Below are 27,789 nucleotides of genomic sequence, written 5' to 3' on the forward strand. Positions count from 1 at the left end.
TCTAGGAGCCCTAACAGCCAGAGCCCCATTTTCTTTAACAGCAGTTGATAACACTGACACTTTTCTTGTCCAATGGAGAAGGGTGAACTTAATGTTGGAAAGAAGGCAGGGAGTGAGTGAGCTTCACTCCACCAAGGTGGGGCTTTAGTTCAAATAGGTTTGAGCAGGTGGCACTTTTAAGATCCATTTTTATCACATATGGACAAGTCCAGGGTCCAGGAGGTATCTGCCTTCTCTCTCTTAAGCGCACACTGCCAGTAGTTTCCTTGCTAGGTAAGGTCAGGTCCATACAGTCCCAAAGTTTCCTCCTTGCTATCAAAGACAGCCAGTCCTCTAGAACTGCAGCTCATGAGGCTTCGTTAGTCAAAATCACACACACAAAGCCACCCAACGGACCCCTCTCTTCTGTTCACCGAGAGTGCGCACCAATGCCTCCCCTCATATAAGGAAAGAGACACGGGAAGAGTTAAAAGAAAGTGGTGGGTATGGAACCCTCAGGACTCTCGCTCTCAGCAAGTAACCGGATCGGTTACTCGAGCTCTCTGCAAGCACGCACGCCGGGCCAGGGGCGGCCACCCCGCAGGGAGAGCTCCGGGCTGCCACTAGAGCCCGAGGTTGGGGCTAGTCTCTGAGCACGGGCCAGCTGCCCGCCCCCTGGAGGCCCCGCCTCCCAGACAGGCACGCGAGAAAGCCCCTCCCCCGGGCGGAGACAGCTCCTAGAAGTCGTCGCCGCGTCCCGCTGCTGTGCCAGTATCCAGAGGGCGCCGCCGCTAACCTCTCGCGGAGTTCCTGTGGCTACCACCCCGCGGAGTATGGGGCGCTGATGGCCATGGAGGGCTACAGGGGCTTCCTGGGGCTGCTGGTGTCGGCGCTGCTCGTCGGCTTCCTGTCTGTGATCTTCACCCTCATTTGGGTCCTCCACTACCGGGAGGGGCTCGGCTGGGACGGGACCGCGCTCGAGTTTAACTGGCACCCTGTGCTCGTGGTCACCGGCTTCGTCTTCATCCAGGGCATCGGTACTGGCACCTCCTGGGAGGAGGCGGGGAGGCAGGGGCCGGGAGTTCCCGACCGAGTTCCAACCGAGTGGGGTTGGGCGAGGGAGGGGGTGAGGGAGAAGCGCGCGGCGGCCCGGGAGCGGAGTCGGTGGGGCGCGGCGCTGGAGGGAGGTGGGCGGGCTCCGAGGCCCGGGGGCCGCGGGCCGGGCCGACTTGGGCGAGCGCGGGAGCTGCAGCGCTGGGGCGGAGCGCGCGGGGCCGGGGTTTGCGGTGAGACGCGTGGCGGGGTCGGCTGGGCACTGCCGCGGCGCGGAGGGCTGGCCGGGCGCGCCGGCCCGGCTTGGTTATTAACTCTTTGCTGCGAGTGGTTGCGATGCGACACCAGAGGACACCAAACGCGGAAGCGGAGGAGAGATGCGGGAGCGTGGTGCGGCCCGGCAGCCCACGAGACCCCGAAAATCGCCCCCTGTGGACCGAGCCTGCGCCATAACAGGCGCGGAGGCCTCTTTAGGCGACCCCTTTCGTTGAACTTGCTTCAAGGCTGCGGGTTAGGAGAGGAAAGCAACGGGGGCGGGGGGTGGTGCGGTGAGAATGGAGGGGCGAGAATTTGCCTCTTCTTGTCTCATCCTCAGCCCTGAGCGAAGGGGCCCGTCAGCGGGTAGCCGGGGTGAGTGAAGGAAGCATCAGCTCTGGTTTCACTCCTAGAGCGTTAAACGCAGTCGAGCCGAGAAGCTGCCAAGACTCATAAGGGTGTTTCGCTGCCCTGCCTGGTTATTGGACAGTCTTGAGCCCGACTTGTTTTTGTGGCTGCTGCCCAGAGAAAGTTCCCCTGCGGGGCTTCCTGTTGGGCGCTAGCCCGGAATGCGGAGCCAGAGATGCCCGAGGGGGGCCCGCGGCTGCTGGGCTGGGAGAGATGCTTCTGCTTGGAACATCTTTGGGGTTTGCTGCCTCGGCCTGCAGCCTCTGGGATGAGGCTGGCACGGAGGGAGCGCTCAGCGGATGGCAGATTTTGTTCTTGTTTTTGAGATATAATTGACATATTAGTTTCAGGTGTATGACATGATTATATGTGGAAATGTATAATTACCATCCATCACCTCACAGAGTTAGAATTTTTTCCCCCCTTGGGATGAGAACTTTTAAGATCTAGTCTCTTTAGCAATGTTCAAATCTACAGTATAGTAGTATTAACTGCCGCCATCATTCTGTACGTTACATCCCCAGGACTTATAACTGGAAGGTTGTACCTTTTGACCACCTTCACGCATTTCCCCCCTTACCTCCTCTCTCCGTCAGTGTCCGGTTTTGTTGTCTTTGTCTAGTGCTGCTCACAATGTCCTGACAGCTTCCTTTCCTTCTGCTGCTATTGAGCTGGAGGAACCTCTAGCTAGTGGTGCAAGCGCCATTTATTTGTAACCGCTCTCCAAAAAGTGAAGTCAAGGCCTTGGCAGAGAAAGTATTTAGAACAAGGCAGAAAGTAGTGGACTGGAGTTATGTCGTAGAAAGTAGTAGAGAGGAGTGGAAAGGACTTGGGAAAGAGGTGCCCACCAGCCGAAACCTCTAGCCTTGCCTCTGAGCAAGCTGCCTTTTCTCCACCAGTATTTAACTTTCCACAAACAAACAAGAGAACAAAAAAGCGCCGACCTCGTTCCTAAAGAAAAGATTTTTGTTTCCATTTAAAACGTGGGCAGCAGCCTTGGCCAGTGTGGCTGGCGTGGCTGGCATCCTCCCACTCTGGGAGGTACTGGAAGCTGTTGCCAAGGCCCAGCTGTGGTTCTGAGGCTTCCCTGGTGTGAGATTGGCACCCGGGTGTGAGTACCACTGGCTGGCTAAGTTATTCGTTGCGTGTTTTGCCACTAAACTAAAATGAGAAAAACATACTCAAGTTCCGAAGTCGCTGTTGGCAGAAGCACTCTTTCCTCTGTGGTGGAGCCCTTAAGTTTGGCCAGAGCTGTCAACACCTTTTGTTTGCTCACAGCAGTAGGAGCAGTCTCTTCAAGCCAACTCCTCAGAGCAGCTTCTAATACTAAGAAACTTTCCGGAGGGGCTAGAATATCTTCTCCTCACCATGGAGGGTAAGGGAAACACAGGTGATAATACTTGTTTCTTGACTTCTAAAGAGGAGACGGTCTAACACTTATTGAGTGCCTTCTGTGTGCCCCCTAAGTGCACTATTTCACAGATATGTAAGAGTAAACTGAGGCACAGAGCAGGTGCTACTTCTGTGTAGCACTACTACACAGACGTAGTGTGTTTCAGGGGCTTCATTTTCAAGGTTCATTTCTCTGCTTTTATGGCAATACGCTTATTTTCTGTAAGATATTCTTTTTAGAGAAGCAAAAAGCTTCATGTAAAATGCACTTTGAAACTCTTCGTTCATGTTAGAGTCCATTACAGTTTTCCTAAAAGAATTTATAATTTGTTTAAACTTTGGACTTTTCTTAATCTGTTTATATTCACTTTGGGGCAAAAATGTGTGCATGGATATTTTGGAAATTTTCATCTGCTGCTTTTATTTAAGCTTAACTCCTGTATTTGTATTAGTTTTGGAATGTTTGTCCTGTCAACATTACCCATCCTGTTTACTATTTGGATTCCAGATATGTAAAGCACTTTAATCAGAAGACACACTTATTTTTAAAATTTATTTTATGGAAGTATAGTTGATTTACAGTGTTGTGTTAATTTCTGCTGTACAGCAAAGTGATTCAGGAATACATGTATATATTCTTTTGCATATTCTTTTCCATTATGGTTTATCACAGGATAGCGAATATAGTTCCCTGTGCTATATACAGTAGGACCTTGTTGTTTATCCATTCTATATGTAATAGTTTGCGTCTGCTAACCCCAAACTCCCAATCCGTCCCTCCCCGACCTCCCCTCCCCCTTGGCAACCACAAGTCTGTTCTCTATGTAGGTGACACATTTAATTGACATGAACGTAAGCTTTCTCGTACATATAGGCACATGCATAGCACTCATGAGTTCTTGCACGTCTTGGCCTACCTGCATGTCCTCACATCCAGCAGTAGGAAGCCTCCAGGAGAAGGACTAGGAGTAAATAGTTGACTTTATAGGCGGGGGGAAACACACATGTTACAGACTAGCCATGTTATAAAAGCTTTTTTTACTGTGTATAATTGCTTCAGGGAGCAAATTTTCAGGCTATGTTATTTCAGATCTCTATGTTATTTCAGAATGCACTTGAGTTCTGTGACACACAAATGTTCAGAGATGAGAAGGGAAGGCCAAAGTACCGTTATTACTCTAAGCATAAAATGCTTTACAAATGCAAACAGTAAACAATATTTAAAACTATGTGAGAACAAATATGTGTCCTTTGAAACACCTTTAAGAAGTAAGCTCTGAAGAAAGCAAGGGTAACATAGAAGTTACAAAATAAATATCTGTGTGTCTTTTGGAAAATATTTGTGTTCTAAAATAAAGTATAAGAGACTACAGGATAGTTAAAACTGAAATAAAATTTTAAACTAGTAGGAAATCCAGCAAACATGAATGAGGAAGTTTCAAAGAGAACTTTAGAAGAGCTTTGTGCTTCTCTGAAAGGACTGTTTCCCATGAAATAAGTATACTGCCAGGAAATCAGAGAAACAAAACTTGAAAAGGCCACAGAAAAGACTGAAACAAATAAATGCTCTCAAAGTGGCTGTTGATCTTTTAAAAGGTTCAGCAAGGTGGAATGTGTTCTTTAGGAAAAGGTAGAAAATTCAAGTATATAAATTTAGAGAAAAGAAGTCTCAGCAATTCTATACTCCTTACTTTTCCACATGTAGAACTCTTTTGACTGTATAAACTGAAGGAAGAGAAATTCAATAGTATAATGATCTCAAGTTGGTTTTGTGAGAGCATATAACTTCATTTAAGTCACATTTAAAAGAATAACAAAAAGAAATTAAGAGTAGTTCTTAAAAAGCAAATGGGATATCCTATTAATGTATCTAAAAGTGACCAAATTCCAAGATCACTTAAATATACTTGTAAAGGCTCTTGGGGTAAAACCTGGCAAAGAATAGAATGGAGAAAGTGCCCCAAATACCTACTCCAAAACCAGCCTTTGGGACACCATAGATAATTAAACCTATCATTCATAAAGAAATGAGGGTTTTTACAGAGCATAAAGACACAATTCAAGACAACCCCAAGCACATTTTTTTCGTTATAAATAAGTACATGTAGATCTCTTTGTAATACAACTAATAAAAATGTTTTAGACATGATTATTTTGCTCACTGTTGTATCCCCAGCATCTAGAATAACACCTGGAACTGGCACAAAGTAGGCCAATAAATAGTTGTTGAATAAATGAGTGATTATTTCAGTACCTTCGTCAATTGTTAGTAACAAAATGCAATTTTACAGCCACTCATTTGTGGTGATAATAGTAGCGTCCAAAGAAAAAGTGCCCTCCCTTCCCCTCAGTGATTCTGCTGTTTACCGCCGGTTTGGAAGCACTGCTTTAGTCAGCCTCAGGGGAGAATGGGCATCATGTTATATTGGAAGCACATCTCTACTCTAAAGGCCTCAAGCTCATTAGAATGTTACTGCCTAACTACCACCTGTGCCTCCTCACTCCATCAATTCTCCCCTTTTCCTTGTGCATCAAGTTTCTCCCCCATTGGATTATTTTCAATGTGTTATAATTTCTGTCATCTTTTTAAAAATATTTATTTATTTATTTATTTATTTTTGGCTGCGTTGGGTCTTCGTTGCTGCACGCGGGCTTTCTCTAGTTGTGGTGAGCAGGGGCCACTCCTCGTTGCGGTGCACGGGATTTTCATTGCGGTGGCTTCTCTTGTTGTGGAGCACGGGCTCTAGGTGTGTGGGCTTCAGTAGTTGTGGCATGTGGGCTCAGTAGTTGTGGCTAACGGGCTCTAGAGCACAGGCTCAGTAGTTGTAGCGCACAAGCTTAGTTGTGTATCTCTTGCAAATACTCTATGGACCTGGTTTTCTTATCCCTGAAAAAGATATATAGTGAGTTGAACAGTGGCTCCCAAAAGATATGTTTAAGTCCTAATCTCAATGACCTGTGAATAGGGCCTTAGCGTCTTTGCAGATGTAATTAAGGATCTCAAGATGAGATCAGCCTGGATTCAGGATGGGCCCTAAGTCCAATAACTGGTGTCCTTATAAGAGAAAAGAGAAGGAGATTTGAGGCACAGACACACAGAGGGGAGGCCATGTGAAGATGGAGGCAGAGATTGGAGTGATCTGTCTACAAGTTAAGGAATACCAAGTATTGCCGGCAGCTACCAGAAGCGAGGAGAGAGGTATGGGATGGATTCTCGCTCAGAGCCTCCTGAAGGAACCAGTCTTGCCAATACCTTGATTTTAGACTTCTGGCCTCCAGAACTGTGAGAGAATACATTTCTGTTGTTTTAAGTCACTCAGTTTTGGGTACTTTGTTATGGTAGCCCTAGGAAACCAATACAGGATATAACAGTTAACCACTGCACTCTGGGAAGCCCAAAGTATGGTATTTCCATCAGGTTTTTACAGACTTTTTGTTGTTCTTCCCAGTCCGGACACCGTTTACCAATCAGAGGCCAATTTTATTATAAGCAGTGTTGCCTAATAACATTGGTGAGAAACCTCTCTGTTTACTAGCTCATTTGACCAAAGGTCAGATCCTCGTGCAGCAGGGTATAGGTAGGGAATCGGAGATTGCCTACTCCTGGCAAAATAGGAACCTCTTAGCTCCAGCAGATTGTGGCTATGTGGGGATGCCCACAGTGGCCAGAGTTTCTCATTATCCAGGAGAATCTAGATTTTAAAAAACTGGTTCAGTCTAAAAGTAAACAAGCCACAAAACCAAAATATAACCCCTAAATCGTGCTGATCAAGCAAAACACATCTGTGGACCAAATCCAGTATATATCTTCCAGTGACTTCTAGAGTTTTCTATCTTGACTTGGTGGGGTTTTAAACTTTTCCCTTAAAGAGTAGAACAATCTTCCCTTTTAAGAAAGATAAAGCAGAAATCTTTGTTATAACTGTTTTTCTTCCTATAGAAACTTTCTTAAAAGATCAAAACAGGCTTTGAAATGACTGCAGACTTCAGCTGTACTTTTCTTTCTTTTAATTAATTAATTATTTATTTATTTTGGGCTGTGTTGGGTCTTCGTTGCTGGGCGCGGGCTTTCTCTAGTTGCCGCGAGCAAGGGCTACTCTTCGTTGCGGTGCATGGGCTTCTCATTGCGGTGGCTTCTCTTGTTGTGGAGCATGGGCTCTAGGTGCGTGGGCTTCAGTAGTTGTGGCACGCAGGCTCAGTAGTTGTGGCTCGCAGGCTCTAGAGCGCAGGCTCAGTAGTTGTGGCGCACAGGCTTTGTTGCTCTGCAGCATGTGGGATCTTCCCGGACCAGGGCTTGAACCCATGTCCCCTGCATTGGCAGGCGGATTCTTAACCACTGCTCCACCAGGGAAGTCCCAGTTGTACTTTTCTAAGTCTGTTCATTAATTCATTCATTCGATTTCTTCATATATTATCCTATTTATTTAATTAGCATGCATTTATTAAGCACTTACTGTATGCCAGACAGTGTAAAACAAATAAGTAAGATGCAGCCCTATCTACAAGTTTTTCTCATTTGAGTTTGTTAGAGGCGAGTTATGGTTTTCTTTTAGAAAACCTGAGCCCTAAATTTTTTTTTTTTAATTTTTTTTTAAAGTTTATTTATTTATTTTTCTCTGTGTTGGGTCTTCGCCTCTGTGCCAGGACTTTCTCCAGTTGCGGCAAGCAGGGGCCACTCTTCATCGCGGTGCGCGGGCCCCACACCATCGCGGCCTCTCTTGTTGCGGAGAACAGGCTCCAGACGCGCAGGCTCAGCAACTGTGGCTCACGGGCCCAGCTGCTCCGTGGCACGCGGGATCCTCCCAGACCAGGGCTCGAACCCGTGTCCCCTGCACTAGCAGGCAGACTCCCAACCACTGCACCACCAGGGAAGCCCGAGCCCTAAATATTTAGAGCTGTCTAGGACTTGAAGTTGAACTAATTTTAGAGGTCAAATGCCTAACCAGGGTTAAACCACCAATGATATCAGAGCCAATACTAGTTCTAATGTCATAATATTGGTATGAGGCATAAGAAAATATAGCTGGTGTTTCTGGGTATTTGTAAACGTCTAGCCAATTAATTGAATTTTTCTCTTTTCATACACTATTTCATACCAAGTAGGTGCCTTTGTGAGGGTTTTAGTCACTTCAAAGAGATGCTTCTAGTGCCAAGTTGCTAAAACAAATCTTCCAAATCATCCAGATCACTTCTTTCATTTGGATTCTCCAAAGGTTTTCAGTTTCATGATATTCATGCTGTGAGACAGTCTGAGAGCACGGGCATGCTTCAGAGCTCAGATTCTCTTTGGTAGCCACTGCAGGAATCTTTTCAAGAAGTGTATTTAAAGAGGGTTCTCTGCTTTTACATTTAAACTTGAGGTCCTTTGGACTGAGTCAGGTGAATTCTTAGGTGCACAGGGAAATAAGCTGTAAATCTTGATAATCGTGCTTGGAACATTCTACCAAGGAGGTCAAAGTAATACATTATTCAAAGTGTTAAGAAAAGTGTAATGGGCACACCATATTTAAGTAGAATTTATAAGTGTTTTAAAATTCCAGTGTACTTCAGTCTCAATAACTTACTCTTATTTTATTTTGGGGTTCACTTAAAGCTTACCTAAAGCTATTAAGTGGGGCCGAGTGCAGAATACTTTTTACTTATTTGAAAGGACCATTTTTTTTATATAAATTTATTTTTATTTATTTATTTTTGGCTGCGTTGGGTCTTCGTTGCTGCACGCGGGCTTTCTCTAGTTGCCACGAGCGGGGGCTGCTCTTCGTTATGGTGCACGGGCTTCTATTGTGGTGACTTCTCTTGTTGAGGAGCACGGGCTCTAGGCGCGTGGGCTTCAGTTGTTGCGGTGCATGGGCTTAGTAGTTGTGGCACGCGGGCTCAGTAGTTGTGGCTCACAGGCTCTAGAGTGCAGGCTCAGTAATTGTGGCGCGCGGGCTTAGTTGCTCCACGGCATGTGGGATCTTCCCGGACCAGGGCTCGAACCCGTGTCCCCTGCACTGGCAGGAGGAATCTTAACCACTGCGCCACCAGGGAAGCCCAACCATTTGGTTTTATATGAACTAACACTTGGGTCAGCAGTTGAGGTTTTGATTTGTGCGTTTTAAAAGAAGATCTGCTCATTTTCTGGGAAATAATAAATTACTATACTTTATCAAGATTTGTATATTCAACACATACTTACTGAACTCCTACTATGTGCTAGGCTCTGTGCTAAATGCTGGGATCTGACAGTGAACAAGACTGACGTACTCCTACCTTCGTAAATCACAAGATTTAAACACAGAAGAACTGAATTCAAATTGTTTTCTATGTTTGGGGACATTTCTCTCCTTCCAAGTGCCCTTCTCCCCACATTCACTTTGACAAATTCTAAATTTGCATTGCCTGCTGTGAGACAAATTTGTATATGTGGATTTTGTAATGGTATATGGATGGAAAGCTGTTTTGTAATGGTATATGGACGGAAAACTGGTGTCAAACCAGAGATTACATCTTGAAGAATATATATTTCACATATTCCTGAGTTGATTATGCTGCTAGGAACTGAGAAAATTTCTAATAATTAAATTCAAGTTACTTCATTTTTCCCTTCATTGTTGAAAAAATAATTGTACACAGGTATTGATTTCTTTTCCCTTTCCTTCCTTCCTCCTTTCCTCCCTCCCTCCCTTCCTTCTTTCCTTCCTTCCTTCCTTCCTTCCTTCCTTCTTTTTTAAGTTTATGACAATAGCATGTTCCACCACCAATAATTTTTCTTTTAGAAAGATTTAAAATGTATTTTTCACATTATATGTGTTCATGTTTTCCCTTCATTTTCTGGCCCTTTTGCCAACTAGGGCCTCTAACAGAAAAACCCTTGTTTCAGTCACAAGTAGCTGTTTGATAGCATTTTCCCTCCTCATGGACTTATGAGACCTTTTTCTTCCTTCTCACTGAACCTCAGGAATGGTGTCTAGGTAAGTGCCAAGCCAAAGAAGCAAGAAATATTTAAATTCCACTCTCCAGGCAGTTTATACTACTGTTGAGAAGAGCTACTTGTTTAAGAAATGTGGTTGAGGGCCTTCCCTGGTGGCGCAGTGGTTGAGAATCTGCCTGCCAATGCAGGGGACACGGGTTCGAGCCCTGGTCTGGGAGGATCCCACATGCCGCGGAGCAACTGGGCCCGTGAGCCACAATTGCTGAGCCTGCGCGTCTGGAGCCTGTGCTCCGCAACAAGAGAGGTCGCGATAGTGAGAGACCCGCGCACTGCAATGAAGAGTGGCCCCCGCTTGCCGCAACTAGAGAAAGCCCTCGCACAGAAACGAAGACCCAACACAGCCATAAATAAAAATAAATAAATAAATAAAATTAAAAAAAAAAAAAAAAAAAAAAAAGTAACCGGAACCCTTTAAAAAAAAAAAAAAAAAGAAATGTGGTTGATTTGCTACGGTTGCCCTTTCTCCTGAAGTCCACCGTATTTTGGTTACTTACGCATTTTAAAAAGCATGTAAACACCTTATGCAAATGCAGCATTTTGCAGTTATCTTCCATCTATCCAGAGAGCATTTTTGAAACATAGTCAGCTACCCCGCAGAACTTTTCTGTTGCCAGGATAGGTGCTGAAAACTCCATGCCTCACTCCTATGAGAGCTGCTGAGATTTCCACAAGCTGCCTACTTAGCAGTTGAGACTAATTGGCTACTGGGTTTGCAAGCTTACAGAAATATTGTTCTAACTTTAAAACTATTATGAACTCTTTCAACCATACAGAAAATAATATAACAGATCCCCATGTACTCATCGCCCAGATTTAACAGATGTTAAGATTTTTGCCATCATAAAAGTTTATAAACTTAAATAGAACTTAAAACTGGTAGGAATAACAGATAATGCAGGCTGATGGAGGGGAGAGGTTGGAGGCAGGCACCCTAACCTGAGCAAGAAACTAAAAGAGGAGATAGAAAAATTCTACACTAGACCCAGGGACTAAAAGAGAAACGTAATTGTCTGGGCCCGTTTGGATCAGAGGCAAGTACCTCTCCTGCTTCAAAAGTCCCTAGGGGCTTTCTCTTATAGTAATAGGACTGTGTTTTGTTGATAACCCCCAAACCATCAATAAAAGGTTAAATTGTGTTCCACTCATGCTACTGCTAGAGAAGGAAAGCTAGTGTGCAACCAATTTGAAGAACATTTGAAATGTAAATGTGAAAAGTTTAAAAATCAAGTTTTGACACTCAAAGAGGGTAGACTTCAGTTTTTTGGAAAATTTGACACATTTCTCTGTGGTGCCCATAGTATTGAGAAGAGTGAAAATTCTTCATTGGGAGAATCTTCAATATCTCTGAATTTTGGGCAACCTTTTTAAGGTACTTTTTATTGAAGAACCACATGCATGCAGAAAAGTACCTAAATCATAAGTGATGTATTTTCATCACATGAACACACTCATGTACCCATCATGAAACAACATTCCAGGCACCCCAGAATCCCCTTGGTAACCCCTGTAACTCTCCTCAGTCATGATAACTATTCTTGATTTCTAACATCCGAGGTTAGTTTTGATTTTGGACGTTTTTGATATAATATGACCCAGATTGAGGAGGAGAAGCTGTTTTGATTTATTGCTTATAATTTGCTATTTGAGCAAACATCCTGGGTATTTCCTTTTCGCATGTAGATGTTCAAGTTCCCTCATCTAAGATTCCTTCCCCTGGGGTGGTGCCTGGAGGATATAATGATGGTGACCACGATGGTGATAACAACAGTGATATTAATTTAAAAACACTAAATGATATTGAGCAAACTACTTCACATCTCTGTGCCTCTGCTTCCTGCTCTGTGTAATGGTAATAATAACCATACCTTCCTCACACAGTTGAGTCGAGGATTATAATGTAAACATGTAAAGCACTTAGCATGGTGCCTACTACCTTGCAAGGGCTCAGGTGTTTGTGTGTGTGTGTGTGTGTGTGTGTGTGTGTGTGTGTGTAATAAATGAGGCTAAACCAGGAGAAAGGGAAATGCGTTACTAGGTTTTTGGGTTTTTTTAATAAATTTATTTATTTGTTTATTTTTGGCTGTGTTGGGTCTTCGTTGCTGCGTGTGGGCTTTCTCTAGTTGTGGCGAGCGGGGGCTACTCTTCGTTGCGGTGTGCAGGCTTCTCATTGCAGTGGCTTCTATTGTTGCGGAGCATGGGCTCTAGGTGCACAGGCTTCAGTAGTTGCAGCACGCAGGCTCAGTAGTTGTGGCTCGCGGGCTCTAGAGCACAGGCTCAGTAGTTGTGGTGCACGGGCTTAGTTGCTCTGCGGCATGTGGGATCTTCCTGGACCAGGGCTCAAACCCATGTCCCCTGCATTGGTAGGCAGATTCTTAACCACTGCGCCACCAGGGAAGCCCCACGTTATTAGGTTTTAATATTTTGTAGATTTTTATTTTACTGCTGCCTGATCACAGATTGATTGCAAAAAACTCGATTGTGTAGATAAAAGGTTACTAAGTCATTGGGTAAAGAGGCATTTGCTTTCCTTAAAAACTAAAGAGTCATATAATTATGACAGTGAAATTTATTTTACTTCAACTTTTTGTTGAAGTTAGTAAATATTGGAAATAATCTGTATGTCAGTTGTATGTCAACATACAATTGATTATTATCTAGAAAATCCAATATGTATGAGAATATTATACAGTCCTTAAATTCATGTTTTCAAGGATAATTTAATGATGTGAAATGTTCATGATATAATTTTAAGTATAAAAATAAGTTAAAATGCAAAAAACAAACCAAAACCAAAAAACCCACTAGATCATATAGGGTGTGCCGCTGAGTCATCAGAGGAGAAAAAGCATGAGGAGGGGAAACCGTAGTGTTAGAGTTGACATCAATTTGATTTCTGGACTTTGATCAGTCTTCAGAAAGTGCTTTACATTTATTTATTTAAAAAATACTTAAGGGTCACACACACACAAATAAAACTACTGAAATCCGAAAAAGGTCAGTGGATTATATTGATGTCAGTTTCCTGGATGTAATACTATACTGTAGTTATGTAAGATGTTACCACTGGGGGAAACTGTGTGAAGAGTATATGGGATCTCTCTGTATTATTTGTTACAACTGTATGTAAATCTACAGTATCTCAAAATAAGTTAAAAAAAAATACTAACGGGGCTGCATATATATTTTGAGCCCAGGGCTGTCCTAGGCTCTGGGGATACAAGGAGAAACAGCAAGACACATTTTTGCCTTCAAAGAGGATGAAGTAGGGATGAGAAGGGGCCTTGAACTAGCTTTTATTTTTAATTAATTAATTAATTAATTAATTAATTAATTATTTTGGCCATGCGGCAGGGCTTACAGGATCTCAGTTCCCGGACCAGTGATTGAACCCAGGCCATGGCAGTGGAAATGCTGAGTCCTAACCACTGGACCTCCAGGGAATTCCCTGAACTAGCTTTTAAAAGTGTACCTTTTGGGATTTCCCTGGTGGTCCAGTGGTTGGGACTCAGGCACTTTCACTGTCAGGGCCCAGGGTTCGATCCCTGGTCGAGGAACTAGGATCCCACAAGATGTGCAGCACGGCCAAAAAAAACAAAGTGTACCTTTTAAGGTGTTGTGTTAAATGGTTTGAAAAAATTTGTTGAATATAGAAATGATTGTCTACAAAGTTTCCATATCCTCAAAGAAATATAATCAATCAACATTTATAAGATAGCCATATATGCACTAAAATTAGTAAGTGGTAGTCCTTCAGAATTTGGATTACATAAAAGGAATACTGTCCTAATGGTGAGGCCTGTCAAGTGTTGGAATGGAACCAAATAATAGGAAGATTGACATCTTGTGCTGAAAGCTCTAAAGAGGCTGAATTCACATCTATCTTTGTAGGTTTTTTGTGTTTCTACCTGAAAATGGACAAGATAATCTTTTACATTTTTATGATCCAATTAAGTTTCATATATTCAAATTATAAATGTCTTTGAAGGGAAAAGGCAGCATCAGTGTCTGCTTCTTCTTTTCTGGAATTAAGAAATATACATGATTCACTGCTATGTAATAGAATATATGATATAATAGAATCCATTTTCCAAGGAAGTATTCTTTAAACATTTTCAATCCGCCATATATTTCCAGATATCTAAATTTTCCCTGACATGGACTGAAGGAGTGGAATGAGGGTGGGTTGGGGCAGGATATTGTCTTCAGAACAAAAATTAATTGCATGCTGGGTAAGGTGGGTATATAACCTATTGCTTAAGCCAGGACACTAAAAAAAAAAAGCTTTTTAAGTATCTTTCTGTTGAAGTTTAATCTACATGCAGAAAAGTATACATATAAATGTATAGCTTAATGAATCTTCCCTCAGTGATTACCTACATAACCAACACCTAGTTTGAAAATCAGATTATTAGCCGGAGCCCAGAAATCCCTCGTGCATTCCTCTCCAGTTGCTATAACCCTTCCTCACAAGGGCAACCAATATCTTGACTTTTCTTATTGCAGAGATATGTGTTGCCTGTTTTTATACTTCATATCAATTGAATCATACAGTATATACTTGTTTATGTCTGGTTTCTTGGCATTGACATTATAGGTTGGTCCATATCATTGGGTGAAGTTCTAGTTTTAGTTCATTCATCCTCTTTGCTGTATATTATTCCATGATGTGAATATATCATAATTTATTTATTCAATCTCTTAATGATGGAATTGGGAAGTTCCCAGGTTTTGGCTACAGTGAATAGTGCTGTAATAATATTCTAGTACTTGTCTTTTGGTGAACTTATATACATACTTCTTTGGGGCATATACTCAGGAGTAGAATTACTAGATCATAAGGTATGAATATGTTTTGCTTAAGTAGACGCTGCTGGTTTTCCAAAGTGTTTGTTCTCATTCAAACTCTTATCAGCAGAACATAAGCGTTCTGATTGTTTCACAACCTCTCCAATACTCAGTGTTTTCCATATTTAGCCATTCAGATATGTGGTAGAGGTATTCTCATTTCTCTGTTGACCAATGAAGTTGGTATCTTTATTATGTTTATTAGTCACTTGGATATACTCTTTTGTGAAATACTTGGATATACTTTGTCTATTTAAATTTTTGCGCATATTTTTCTATTGTTTAGTCTGTTTTTTTCTTGTCAAATTAAGACACTTATATGAAGAAACCAGATCATAAGATTAAGAATTTCATTTTGGACATGTTGAGTTTAAGATATTTGAGAGGCATCTATGTGGAGATGTCAAGAAGCCATTGGATTATGTGGGTGTGGAGTTCAGAAGAAAGTTCTGGGCTGGAGATGAGAATTTTGGAGTCCCTACCATGCAGGTAGCATTTTAATGAAAGAGTGAATGAGATCACGCAGAGAGAGAGCAGAGAGAGGAAAAAAATCCTAGGACGGAGCCTGAGAGGCAGCAAGGTTCGTTCGTAAGTTGGGAGTAAAGAAGATTCCAGCAAAGAGCCCAAGAAGGAACCACTGAGAGGCAGGGAAGAGGGGGGAAGCAGAAGCCAAGAGAAAAGGGTTTCACAAAAGGGAGTGTTCACTGTGTCGAACTGTTCATCTTGTGTTGATTAAAAAAACAGCACCACTACATTCTGTCCCCTTTTGTCTCTTTTTAGCCATCATCGTATACAGACTGCCATGGACCTGGAAATGCAGCAAGCTCCTGATGAAGTCCATCCATGCAGGGTTAAATGCTGTTGCTGCCATTCTTGCAATTATTTCTCTGGTGGCTGTTTTTGATTTCCACAATGCCAGGAACATCCCCAATATGTATAGTCTGCACAGCTGGGTTGGACTGACAGCTGTCATTCTCTACATCTTACAGGTCAGTATCTCAGTGTATTTCTAAACAAGATATAAAAAGTAAAACAATTCAGATACTTTCGGTGTTTTCCGTTCATTCATAGTTTCTTGGAAATCATCTCATTCCCACTAGTCACTGTTCCATTTGTTTCCATTATAAGTATTTCCCCCTGAGGGGGCATCAGAACTGCAGAATTCAGTTATGAGCTTGAATGTAAGGGTTTAAATATGGACATATGTATGTAGAGAAATTGCCATCTCATAATATCTAGGCGGCCATTGTTTGGACTTTAAATTCCATGTGCTGGATAAACTAGCACAGGCAAGAGCTATAGATTTCTTTCTCACATTCTCTGTCACTTCTATTTTCTAGGTTTAACTTTATGAGTAAAGAGGTGAATTTTTACATCTTTGTTAGGTTTTGAAGGCTCAGTGATTATTTTCATTTCATTTAGTAAATGTCTTCATTTACTAAAAACACATACTCTTTTTTTTTAAAGATGTAACAGCTATCTTTATGGATTTTTTAATAAATTTATTTATTTATTTATACTTATTTTTGGCTGTGCTGGGTCTTCGTTTCTGCGCGAGGGCTTTCTCCAGTTGCGGCGAGCGGGGGCCACTCTTCATCGCGGTGCGCGGGCCTCTCACCGTCGTGGCCTCTCCCGTTGCGGAGCACAGGCTCCAGACGCGCAGGCTCAGTGGTTGTGGCTCACGGGCTTAGTCGCTCCGCGGCATGTGGGATCTTCCCAGACCAGGGCTCGAACCCGTGACCCCTGCATCGGCAGGCAGACTCCCAACCACTGTGCCACCAGGGAAGCGCCCACATACTCTTTTTTAAGTATTTATTTATTTGGCTGTACCAGGTCTTTGTTGCCGCATGTGTTCTCTTAGTTGCGGCATGGGGGATCTAGTTCCCTGACCAGGGATCGAACCCAGGCCCCTGCATTGGGAGCACGAGTCTTAACCGCTGGACCACCAGAGAAGTCCCCAAAAAACACATACTCTTAAGAGCACTATATTTAAATGTAAGTTAATGGAGTGAGATAGGAATTTGGCTGTTCTAGATCACAAAAGTAAAGGTTAATTTTTAATGTTTTTGGTGTTAACCATTTTGTTGAAAAATCTTTGTCAATTTTTTTGACAAACTATGTCAATTCACTTCCCTTCCTTAGTACATATATCCAACTCTTGATTGGGACATAATTGTGAACTTACTTTTCTGTGGATATAGGAGAAGAAACTGGAGTGAGTTCATAAAACCTCAAGGCATATTTTAGAATATATGAATGTATGACCTCTTTAAAAAAGGATCTCTTAGCAGACATTTATTTGTCATTTTTCTGCTTCTTAAAGTAAGGTTTTTAAAGCCTTAAGCCTTTTTGAATTTTAACTAAGTAAAAGTTGATATCTATATGGACACTATTAATAATTTAAGTTTGCATTAGCATGCCTGGAGGTAGGGATGGTGGATTGAAAGGTGCCAGACAGAAGGGGAGCATAGGGAGAACCCTGTATCAAACATGATCTTACTGATCAAGAAGGAACAAGGAAAATATCTCAAATTGGGTGGCTGAGCCTAGCCCAGATCTCCTGCCCTCAAAGTTGATTTTCCCTCAGTGTTCTCATCTGGGAGACAGCGTCCTCCTCTGCTGCCAGCTGGTGGACCCTCTCCCTTCAGAGAGTAGGATGGCAAGAGCAGGGGCCATTGAGATGCTGCCAGTTGCTTTGGGGACCCCCTTGGTCTACTAGCATCTCTTCGGGACTTTCCCAGCTTTCTGTTCTGCTTTCAGCGGTTTGTTCCCCTCACTTTGCCTCACCTCCTTTGTGCCACACCAGAATGCAGGATATTAGAGCCAGAGCGAAGTGTGAAGCATTCTGCTTATCTCACGTAGTCCTTCAAGTGAGATAGTCTTTACAGATGCTGAGGACGCACAGATTACACAGCAGGTGGCAGAGCTGGGACTCAGGCACTGGTCTTTCCAATCCTGAGCTCTCCCCACATGGTCCTACTGTTTCCACAACATCCCCACCATCACTCAGCCCGTGTTTGATCATCCTCAGTGGACGGCCATATTTCTGAGGAACAGAATGGAGACCACCCAAAACTTTATGTAGCTTGCCTGTGAGAGGGTTCTATGGTTCTGAGTACAGTAGTTAAAATGGATTAGATAACATGCCTTTAGTGCGTTAGTTATATGCCAAGGCATTCTCTGAACATCTGGAAAGATGTGCATCAGAATGTTAACAGAAATGATCTCTAGGTGGCTGGATTCCAGTTGATTATTTTTCTTTTCACTTTTTGTATCTTCTAAATACACATGCATTTCTGTATAACAATAAAAGCTTTTAAAGCTAAAAAAAAAAAGTTTCCTATACTAGATATACCTTTTAATCTAGAATTTCTAAAAATCAATTTATACTGTGCTCTATATCTTAATATATAAGATTAAGAAATATCTAGGAATTAGCAAAAAAGAGAATATTTATTGGAAAATCTATGGATCTTAGATAAAATGGTTCTCAGAGGAATATAGGCTTAAATGCCTTTATTTATTGAAAGAAAAACTTAAAATATGTAAATGGAGTATTCACTTAAGAAACTGAAGGTCAATTATATCTCGATAAAACCAGGAGAAAAAAAAAGAAACTAAAAGAGAACAGCAAAACATACAAGGAAAAGTAAACACCAAAAAAAGAAAAAAAAATCCATGAACAGTTGTATTAGTTCTCTATTGTTGCCATAACAATTTACCACAAACGTAGTGGCTTAAAACAACCCAAATATATTACCTCACAGTTTCTCTACATCAGAAGTCCAGATTGGCTTGGCTGGTTTCTCTGCTCAGGGTCTCACAAGGTCAAAATCAAGGTGTTAGCTGGCCTGGGCTCTTATGGAAAGACTCTGGGGTAGAATCAGCTCCCAAGCTAATTTAGGTTGTTGGCAAAATCTAGTTCCTTGTGATTGTAAGACTGAGGTCCCCATACTCTCACTGGCTGTCGGCTGAGGGTTGTCCTTAGCTCCTCTCTCTGTTCCTTGCACATGGCCCACTCTGTCTCACTGGCTTGGAATCTCTCTGACTTCTCCTTCTTTCTCCTCTTCATCTCTTCTTCCTCCAGTCAAAGTTCTCTGTTTTTGAAAGGGTTCATGTAATTAGATTGGGCTACCCAGATAATCCAGGGTTTTCTCCCAATCAGAAAATCCATAACCTTAATTACATCAGCAAAGCATCTTTTGCCATGTGACATAACATATTCATAGCTTGCAGGGATTAAGTTGTGGACATCTTTGGGAGGTGGCATGATTTAGCCTATCACAACCATAAATTAAAAATAGAAGAAATTACAAATAAAGTGAAAAGCTGGTTCTTTAAAACAAGTAGAATAAAATAGATAAACCACTGCAAATCTGATTGAGAAAAAGCACAATATGCAACATTCAGAATAAGAAAGAAATATAGTCATAGATATAAATAATATTTTAAAATTAGGACAGTTTATTAAATTTATTAAATTATTAATATATGGTAATATTCTTAAAAATCTTAAAGAGAGAAAAAAGGATTGTTTTCTTGCCAAATGTAAGCTACCAAATTTGACCCAAGAGGAACTAGAAAACCTAAACAGACCAATAACATTATAAGCAACTGGTAAGGTCATTTGAAATCTATCACTAAAAAAGACATCAGGCTCAGATTGTTTTATACCTTTGACCTACAAGGAACAGATACTTTAAACTGATCCAGTACACTGAGAGAAAACAAACTCCTCTTAGATGTTGCCCCACTGTGCACTACATACTTCACATCTAAGGTGGCAGTTCTGATGATAAACACCTTTACCAATATCCAACAGCAAACATCAGCTTAAACTGTGAAATACGGAAGACATTTCCATTAAATAAATAAGACACTGATGCTTGGTACCTTCGTCATTCAACTTTGTTTTAGAGGTTTTAGCTAATGCATAAGATAATGAAAAAAATCTGTATAAATAATAGAAAATTTGTGACTTTTTTCCTGTTTGCAGATCATATAATAATACATGTCTAGAAACCTAAGAGATGGCTAAAATAATGAGAGAATTTGGGAAGGTATCTGGATATAAGATAGCCATGCAGAATCCAATAACTTTTGCCCATACTAGAAATAACCATTTAGAATAAGAAGTAGACTCCTGTAAATCTTATAGTAGAATACTATAAAATCTTATTGAAAAACAGAAAACATGGTATGAATAGAAGGATACCATGTTACTGAAAGAGAAAAATTAATATAGAAACATCCTGCCCTCTTCAACTAATATTTATAGTTAATATAATTCTAATTTTAAACCCAATGGGAGTTTTAAACTTTATGCAGAAGAACAAATATCCAAGGATAACCAAGAAAATTTTGAAGACGTGAAGGGAGACCTGCTTTATTCAAAACAAGGTATTCATACAGGAATAAACAAAATATATCCATGGCAAGAACAGAGAGGACAGAAACAGCCCAAGTGTGTATAAGAACTTTTTCTATGACACTATGGTGTTTCAATTTACCAGGGAAAGAATGCTTATTTAATCAATGTTACCATCATAATTGGCTATCCATTTGGAAGAAACCAAACAAACAAAAAGACTCTGTACATCACACAAAAGAAAAAAAAAATTCCAGATACAGTAGATTAAAGGTATGAGTATAAAAAATCCAAAATCAGTGAAAAGAGAAAAAATTAAGAAGCATATAATCTGTATAATATTGAGATAGGGGAGGCCATAAGGTTGACAAGAAATCTAGAAACCATAAAGGAAAAGAAAGACATTTATGACTACATAAAATTTTTTTAAAATTATAGTCATCTCTCAGTATCTTTGGGGGATTGTTTCCAGGACCCCCTTGGACACCAAAATCCGAGGATGCTCAAGTTTCTTGTATAAAATGGTGTAGTATTTGCATGTAACCTGCACACATCCTCCCGTATACTTTAAATCATCTCTAGATTACTTATAATACCTAATACAATGTAAATGTTCTGTAAATACAATGTAAATCCTATATAAATAGTTGCTGATCCACGGCCAATTCAAATTTTGCTTTTTGGAACTTTCTGGAATTTGTTTTTTTTTAATATTTTTGATCTGTGGTTGGTGGAATTTATGTATGCTGAGCCCGTGGCTATGGAGGGCTGACTGTATATGTGACAAAAGATATTCAAGTCAGCAGGAACTGCACAAGGAGATATGGGGAATAATCATGTCATGTGTTAAGGGTTAATGTGTTTAATATACAAAACAACTCCTAAAAATTAATAATAAAAAGTCAACCTAATAGAACAATGAACAAAAGAGTTGAACAGGCAGTTCAAAGAAGAATTAAATCACCAATGAGCATATGATAAAATGTCCAACCTCACTAAGAAGCTAGGGAAATGTAAGTTAAAACAACAATAAAGTAACATTTTCTCTCATGAGACTGACAGAACAACAATAATGATATCCATTGCTGTCATAGATGTGAGGTAAGGATGCACTTCTGCCCTGCTTGTGGGAAAGTGAATTGCCACCGAATTAGGGAAGTAGTTTGTTAATATCTATTATTTTTTAAAAAAATATACTTCCTCTTACACAACATTGTAAATCAACTATACTCCAGTAAAAATTTAAAGTATATATATATATATACTTACTCTTTAACCTAGTGATCCCACATTTGGGGAGAGTGGAAATAAAATACTGTCACAAAAGGAATAAGAAGGATTTTTAGTGCAGCAATGTTTGCAGGAAACGGGAAGCAACCTAAATGTCCATCAATAAGGGAATGGCTAAATAATTTGTGGTAAATCCATGTTGAATATTATACAGCTGTTACAAAGAACGTAACTATATCTACTCATCAAGAGTGAAATCAGGGACTTCCCTGGTGGCACAGTGGTTAAGAATCTGCCTGCCAATGCAGGGGACATGGGTTCGATCCCTGGTCCAGGAAGATCTCACATGCCGGGGAGCAACTAAGCCCGTGCGCCACAACTACTGAGCCTGTGCTCTAGAGCCCGTGAGCCACAACTACTGAGCCTGCGCTCTAGAGCCTACACTACTGAACCCATGTGCCACAATTACTGAGGCCCACACGCCTAGAGCCTGTGCTCCGCAACAAGAGAAGCCACCGCAATGAGAAGCTCGCTCACCACAACGAAGAGTAGCCCCTGCTCACCACAACTAGAGAAAGCCCGCACGCAGCAACAAAGACCCAACGCAGCCAAAAAGAAATAGATAAATAAATTATTTTAAAAAAAGGAGGAAAGAAAGGGGGCTAGCAACAAAGCAATACAACCAATACAAGCTGAAAAGTCTTCACCCTTCCTCGTGTTTGTCTATGAATTGCAAAGCATTTTAAGTTGTAGGTATTTTTTCTACTTGTGAGATCTAGCCTCTGGGGGATTTAAAAAAAAAAAAACAAACCATTGTGTGTATGTAGAAGTTATGAATCATAATAAAGTTAACTCTCATGATTCCACCATCCAACTTAATTTAGAAAACATAGGACATCTCCTCACCCCCAACTTGATCCCACATCTTTCTACCCATCCCAACCCCTGGAGGTAACCATTCTCCAGAAGTTTTTTTCTCATTCCTGTTTTTCTTTATAATTTTACCACATACTGTAAATTCCCAAACAATATGTTTAGTTTTTATTTTTTTACTTTTTAAAAAGCAGTATCAAATGTATTCAATTACAGCTTTTTTTTTTCTTTCTACTGATTCAACTATATTGATTCCTCTAGATGTAGTTTACTCATTTTTACTTTTTTTTTTTCCTCAAAGAATTTTTTTTTTTTAATTAATGAATTAATTGTTGGCCGCTTTGGTTCTTCGTTGCTGTGCGCGGTGAGCGGGGGCTACTCTTTGTCACAGTGCACAGGCTTCTCATTGCGGTGGCTTCTCTTGTTGTGGAGCACGGGCTCTAGGCGTGCAGGCTTCAGTAGTTGTGGCACCTGGGCTCAGTAGTGGTGGCACACGGGCTTAGTTGCTCTGTGGCATGTGGGATCTTCCCGGACCAGGGCTCGAACCCGTGTCCCCTGCATTGGCAGGCGGATTCTTAACCACTGTGCCACCAGGGAAGCCCTTCATTTTTACTTTTGTATTCCACTGTATAAATAAGCCATACATTTACTTATCTATTCTCCTGCTATTAGACATTTGGGCAATTTTCAATTGTTTTCTGTTACAAACAGTGCTGCACTGAACATTCATATACACATCTCTTGGTCCGCATATGCAAAGGTTTCTCTGGCGGTATACTTAGGAGTGCAGTTATATACTCAGTCTAAAAGAGTAACATCAACTTGTTTGCCAAAGTGGATGACCCAAGTATGTTCCTGCCAGCAGCAAATAAGTGTTCCCATATGGCACATCCTTGCCAACATGCATCCTCTTCAAACTTTTAAAATATTGCCAAACTAGTGGGTATAAAATGGTGTCTTCTTGTGGTTTTATTGTTTATTTCACTGATTACTTATGGTTCACCTCTAAAAAAATACCTGTTCATGTCTTTTGTCCATTTCAAAAATGAGTTTGTTTTCCTTTTTCTTAAAGATTTATAGGTGTTCTGTGTCAAAGTCCTTTTCATTTATATGTATTGCATATATCTTCAAGCGTTTGAAACTTGTATTTTCTCTTTTGTTAGTACTTTTTGACAAATAGGAATTCTCAATTTTAATAAAACGAATTAATCATCTTTTCCTTTAAGGTTATTATTTTTTGTTTTGATGCCTTGTGTATGAAATCCTTCCCTACCCTGAGGTCAAAACAAATGAGATTCTCAGGTTCTACTCCAGACCTCCTGGATCAGAAACTCTGGGTTGGGGGCGGGGGGCGAGCCCAGCAGTATGTGCGTTCATAGGCCCTCCAGGTGATTCAGAGGCACAGTGATATTTGAGAACAATTGGTCTAAGAGAAAAGCCTACAAATAGCCCAGAGGTTACATTACAGTAATATTATTGGAAATTTTAATTTCTCTTATGTTTTCTAAGAATATTGAAGTTTTGTCTTTGATATTTAAGTACTTAATTCATTTAGAATTAACTTAGTTCATGATGTGATGTTGTTATCTAACTTCATTTTTTTCCATATTGATAAACTTTTTCCCTGGCACCATTTATTGAATCGTCCCTGTCTTTGCCACTTATCTGCACTGCCAGTTTTGTCGTATGTCTTTTCCTCTGCATCCTAGCCAGTGGAATTGAAGAGTATAGAAGTATTTACAAGGTATAGAATAGAGGTAGAGTTAAGACTCTTTGAATTGTTCTTATTTTAAAGAGAATACTTCTAATATTTCACTATTCAGTGCAGATGCTTCACATTTCCTCTAATTCCAGTTTGTGAAACCATTTTGTTTTTCTTTCGAAATCATGAATGGATGTAGAATTTTATTGAATATTTTTTGTGTATGTTGAGATGAATATGGTTTTTCCTCTCTAATTTGTTAATGTAGTCAATCACATCATTAGATTTTCTAATATTAAACTTGGGTGAATTGAAAACATTTTTTAAAAATTAATTAATTTATTTATTTATTTATGGCTGTGTTGGGTCTTCGTTTCTGTGTGAGGGCTTTCTCTAGTTGTGGCAAGCAGGGGCCACTCTTCATCGCGGTGCGCGGGCCTCTCACTATCGTGGCCTCTCTTGTTGCGGAGCACAGGCTCCAGACGCACAGGCTCAGTAATTGTGGCTCACGGGCCCAGCTGCTCCGCGGCATGTGGGATCTTCCCAGACCAGGGCTCGAACCCGTGTCCCCTGCATTGGCAGGCAGATTCTCAACCACTGCGCCACCAGGGAAGCCCTGAAAACATTTTTGATTGTTTCAAGATTCTCTTTTGCCCTCTGAAATATTCAGATTCTTATCTCCAGTTGTTTTATTTGTGTGCTAACTAGGCTTCTCAGAAATGTCATGTCACAACTTTCTGACTTTTGTTTAGCAGGAGAAAATGTGGTCCCTGGCTTCTTCCTTGCTCAGATCCAGAGAGCTGGTAGTATTTAAGAACACAGGACTTGGACCCAGGAAGACCTCAGTTTGAATCAGTTTCATTCATTTGTAATTTGTGACCTTGGACATGTTATTGAACTTTTTTGGACTTAGTTTGCTCACCTAGAAATTAATATTTTCATACATCCTTCACAACATCATAAGAACCAAAGACAAATAATGCATGGAAAGGCTCAGCATACTGGAATGACACAAGTAAGCTGTTATTATTAGAAGTGTAAGTCTTGTGGTAGGCTCCTTTATGACCTGAAGATGGCATTTTTCATTTCAACTCTAGATCATAGACACTTTCATGGTTGAGAATATGCATTTTATGTCACTGAAATTTTATTCCTAAATCCATCCATTTATTCAACAGAGTTAAATACCTGTTATGCGTCAGATACCTGTCTAGGTTATGGGGGATACATTGTTCCACAAGACACACATGGGCCCAAAGAGACATGCTCTCTGCCCTCATGAAGCTTACAGGGGAAGACAGGTCATTGAGTATTTGGTAGATTGGATGGGTATGGAGTGTTCTAGGAGAGCTCTCATATGGTATAGAGAATAAAGGAAGTCAGATCAAGAACTGGAGTCATGAGGTCTGTGGTCAAAGTGGAGAGAGTATTCTATGAATGGAATAGTATATGGGTAAAACTTTGCTTTATTTGAGAAACAGGAAGGAGTTTGAGCTGCCTGGAGTGGGTATGGAAGATGAATTGGAGGCTGGACAGGAGTAAATTTAGAAAGACTAGGTTGAAGATGTTTACAAAGGTTCTGATGAGAAATGATTGGTGGCCTGGAGGAGTTGCAATAGCAGTTAGCAAAGTGTATAGTTCCTGAAGATATTTAGGAGGTAGAATTAATGAGATTTGGAAAGTCAGTGATACAGGGGATGAGAGAGAGTCACTTTCAGGCTTGAAAAAGTGAGGGGGGGATGAGAAAGGGAACGTTAGAGGGGGAGGAGAGGGCTTTAGGAGTGCCAAATGCTACTGAGAAGTCAAGGAAAATAAGGTCTAAAAACTATCCATTGGATTTAGTGATCTGGAAGTCACTGATGACCCTGGAGAGCAGTTTTCTTGGTGGGCAGAAGCCAGATTTCAGTAAATTGAACAGGAAATAGAAGGTGATGTTGACTGAAAGAAAATGCACAACATAAGAGCTGTGAATTTAAGTTTTATTCACGGTCTTACTGAGGACGATAGTGTGGGAGACAATCACTCAGTAGCTCTGAGTAAACTGCTCCAAAGAGGTAGGAGAGAAGCCAGTAAGTATATATGTGATTTGGGGCTTGGGAATACATGCAGTAAAGTAACATCTTGGTAAAAGATTACTGCTAGTCCCAAAGAACAGATATCTCAAGTTTATGACTTTAGTGTTTTTCTAGTGTATGGGAAGATGCAAGAGTCTGAGCTCATTAGAATTCTTCTTGAGATGTACATCTAACTATCTAAGGGGCCTATTTGTCCAAAGAACAGAGCATCCTGTTTATGTCTTCCTTTCCTCTGTCTGTTGGTCAGTGACTGCAGCAGGTTAATCCTTGTAGAATTGGGTATTGAGCAAAATTCTCTTTTTTCTTCCTTTGTTTACAGTGAGAAAATAGAGACAACTCAATAAAGAGATTTGGGTAAGAAGGGGAAGAGAGAGAGGGTGGTAACTGGTCAGAGACAAGAGTCAAGTCAGGTGCTTGGGTGCTTTCTTTTTTACTTCATTTTGTTGTGAGAAGTTTGGGCATGTTAAAATGCTCACTGGATAGCACCATAGAGAAGGAAAGGTAGTGAATACTGGAGAGATGCAATAATTTGTAGCTATGTCTTCAAGAAGTAGGTTGTGGAGACTGCTGGAAAGTTGGAGAACACCAACTCCATTGCAATTGAAGAAGGAAAGGAATTGTTCGCTTGGGATGGATTTTTGGTTTGTTTCGTTTGGTGGCAGAAAAATGAGGCTCTTCTCTGAAGTTGCCTCTGTTTTCCCATGAGGTGGTAGTAGGATCAGCTGCCAATAGTGGGGAGGCACACAAGAGAGCCAGAGGTTTGCACATGGGAGAAACATGGAGGACCAGTTGATAAATCAGACAGTAGAAGGATTGTTGAGCAGCACTGAAGTGCTTATAGCCACGAGCATCATAACCATGAATTTATAGCGATGCTAGTCCCCTTGACTGCGTGATTTTTTTTTTTTTAATTTTATTTATTTATTTATTTATGGCTGTGTTGGGTCTTCGTTTCTGTGCGAGGGCTTTCTCCAGTTGTGGCAAGTGGGGGCCACTCTTCCTCGCGGTGCGCGGGCCTCTCACCATCGCGGCCTCTCTTGTTGCGGAGCACAGGCTCCAGACGCGCAGGCTCAGTAATTGTGGCTCACGGGCCTATTTGCTCCGCGGCATGTGGGAATCTTCCCAGACCAGGGCTCGAACCCGTGTCCCCTGCATTGGCAGGCAGATTCTCAACCACTGCGCCACCAGGGAAGCCCGACTGCGTGATTTACTCCAGTGGGACCTAGCACACCAGGGGTAGTCCTGAAGATGTCTGAGCCAGGTTGAGGTATTGCCAGCTGTACTTGATGAAAGACAGTGCAGCAAGAAAATGTAGGATATTGACAGGAGACTTCAATTTGAATGTCTGTCATTTCTTTTTACAAAAAACTATGGACATATTCTAGTTGGTTCTGATTAGATGTTTTTACCCCTAGAAGAAATGTGCCGTTATGTTTGAAAAACACAGCTTGCAAATAACCTAAGACAGAGCTGCTCAAAGAGTGGTCCCTAGGACAGCAGCATTAGCATTACCAGGGGAGTTAGAAATAAATTCTTAGGCTCTACTCCAGACCTACTGAGTCAGAAACTCTGGGGATGTGGCCCAGAAATATGTGCTTTAAATGAAGGAATGAGTGAATATAGTTATCCTTCAGTA

General features: G+C 41.2%; 1 protein-coding gene across 3 annotated transcripts in view; it reads left to right on the plus strand.

Annotated features, from left to right (window-relative positions):
* Nucleotides 1–728: 728 nt before the first annotated feature.
* LOC132369007 (plasma membrane ascorbate-dependent reductase CYBRD1) overlaps nt 729–27,789 on the plus strand; it is a 35,409-nt gene continuing 8,348 nt past the window's right edge. The window contains exons 1-2 of one of the 3 annotated variants that reach the window (XM_059928086.1): nt 732–1,016; nt 15,686–15,894. In XM_059928086.1, the coding sequence (XP_059784069.1) occupies nt 824–1,016; nt 15,686–15,894 (402 nt within the window). In that variant the 5' untranslated portion in view covers nt 732–823. Of the gene's footprint in view, nt 1,017–3,004; nt 3,071–15,685; nt 15,895–27,789 lie in introns of those variants that run through there. The other 2 variants (XM_059928087.1, XM_059928088.1) reach the window with 2 other exon arrangements.

This window comes from Balaenoptera ricei, chromosome 7 (assembly GCF_028023285.1).
Source record: "Balaenoptera ricei isolate mBalRic1 chromosome 7, mBalRic1.hap2, whole genome shotgun sequence".
Taxonomy (NCBI): Eukaryota; Metazoa; Chordata; class Mammalia; order Artiodactyla; family Balaenopteridae; genus Balaenoptera; species Balaenoptera ricei.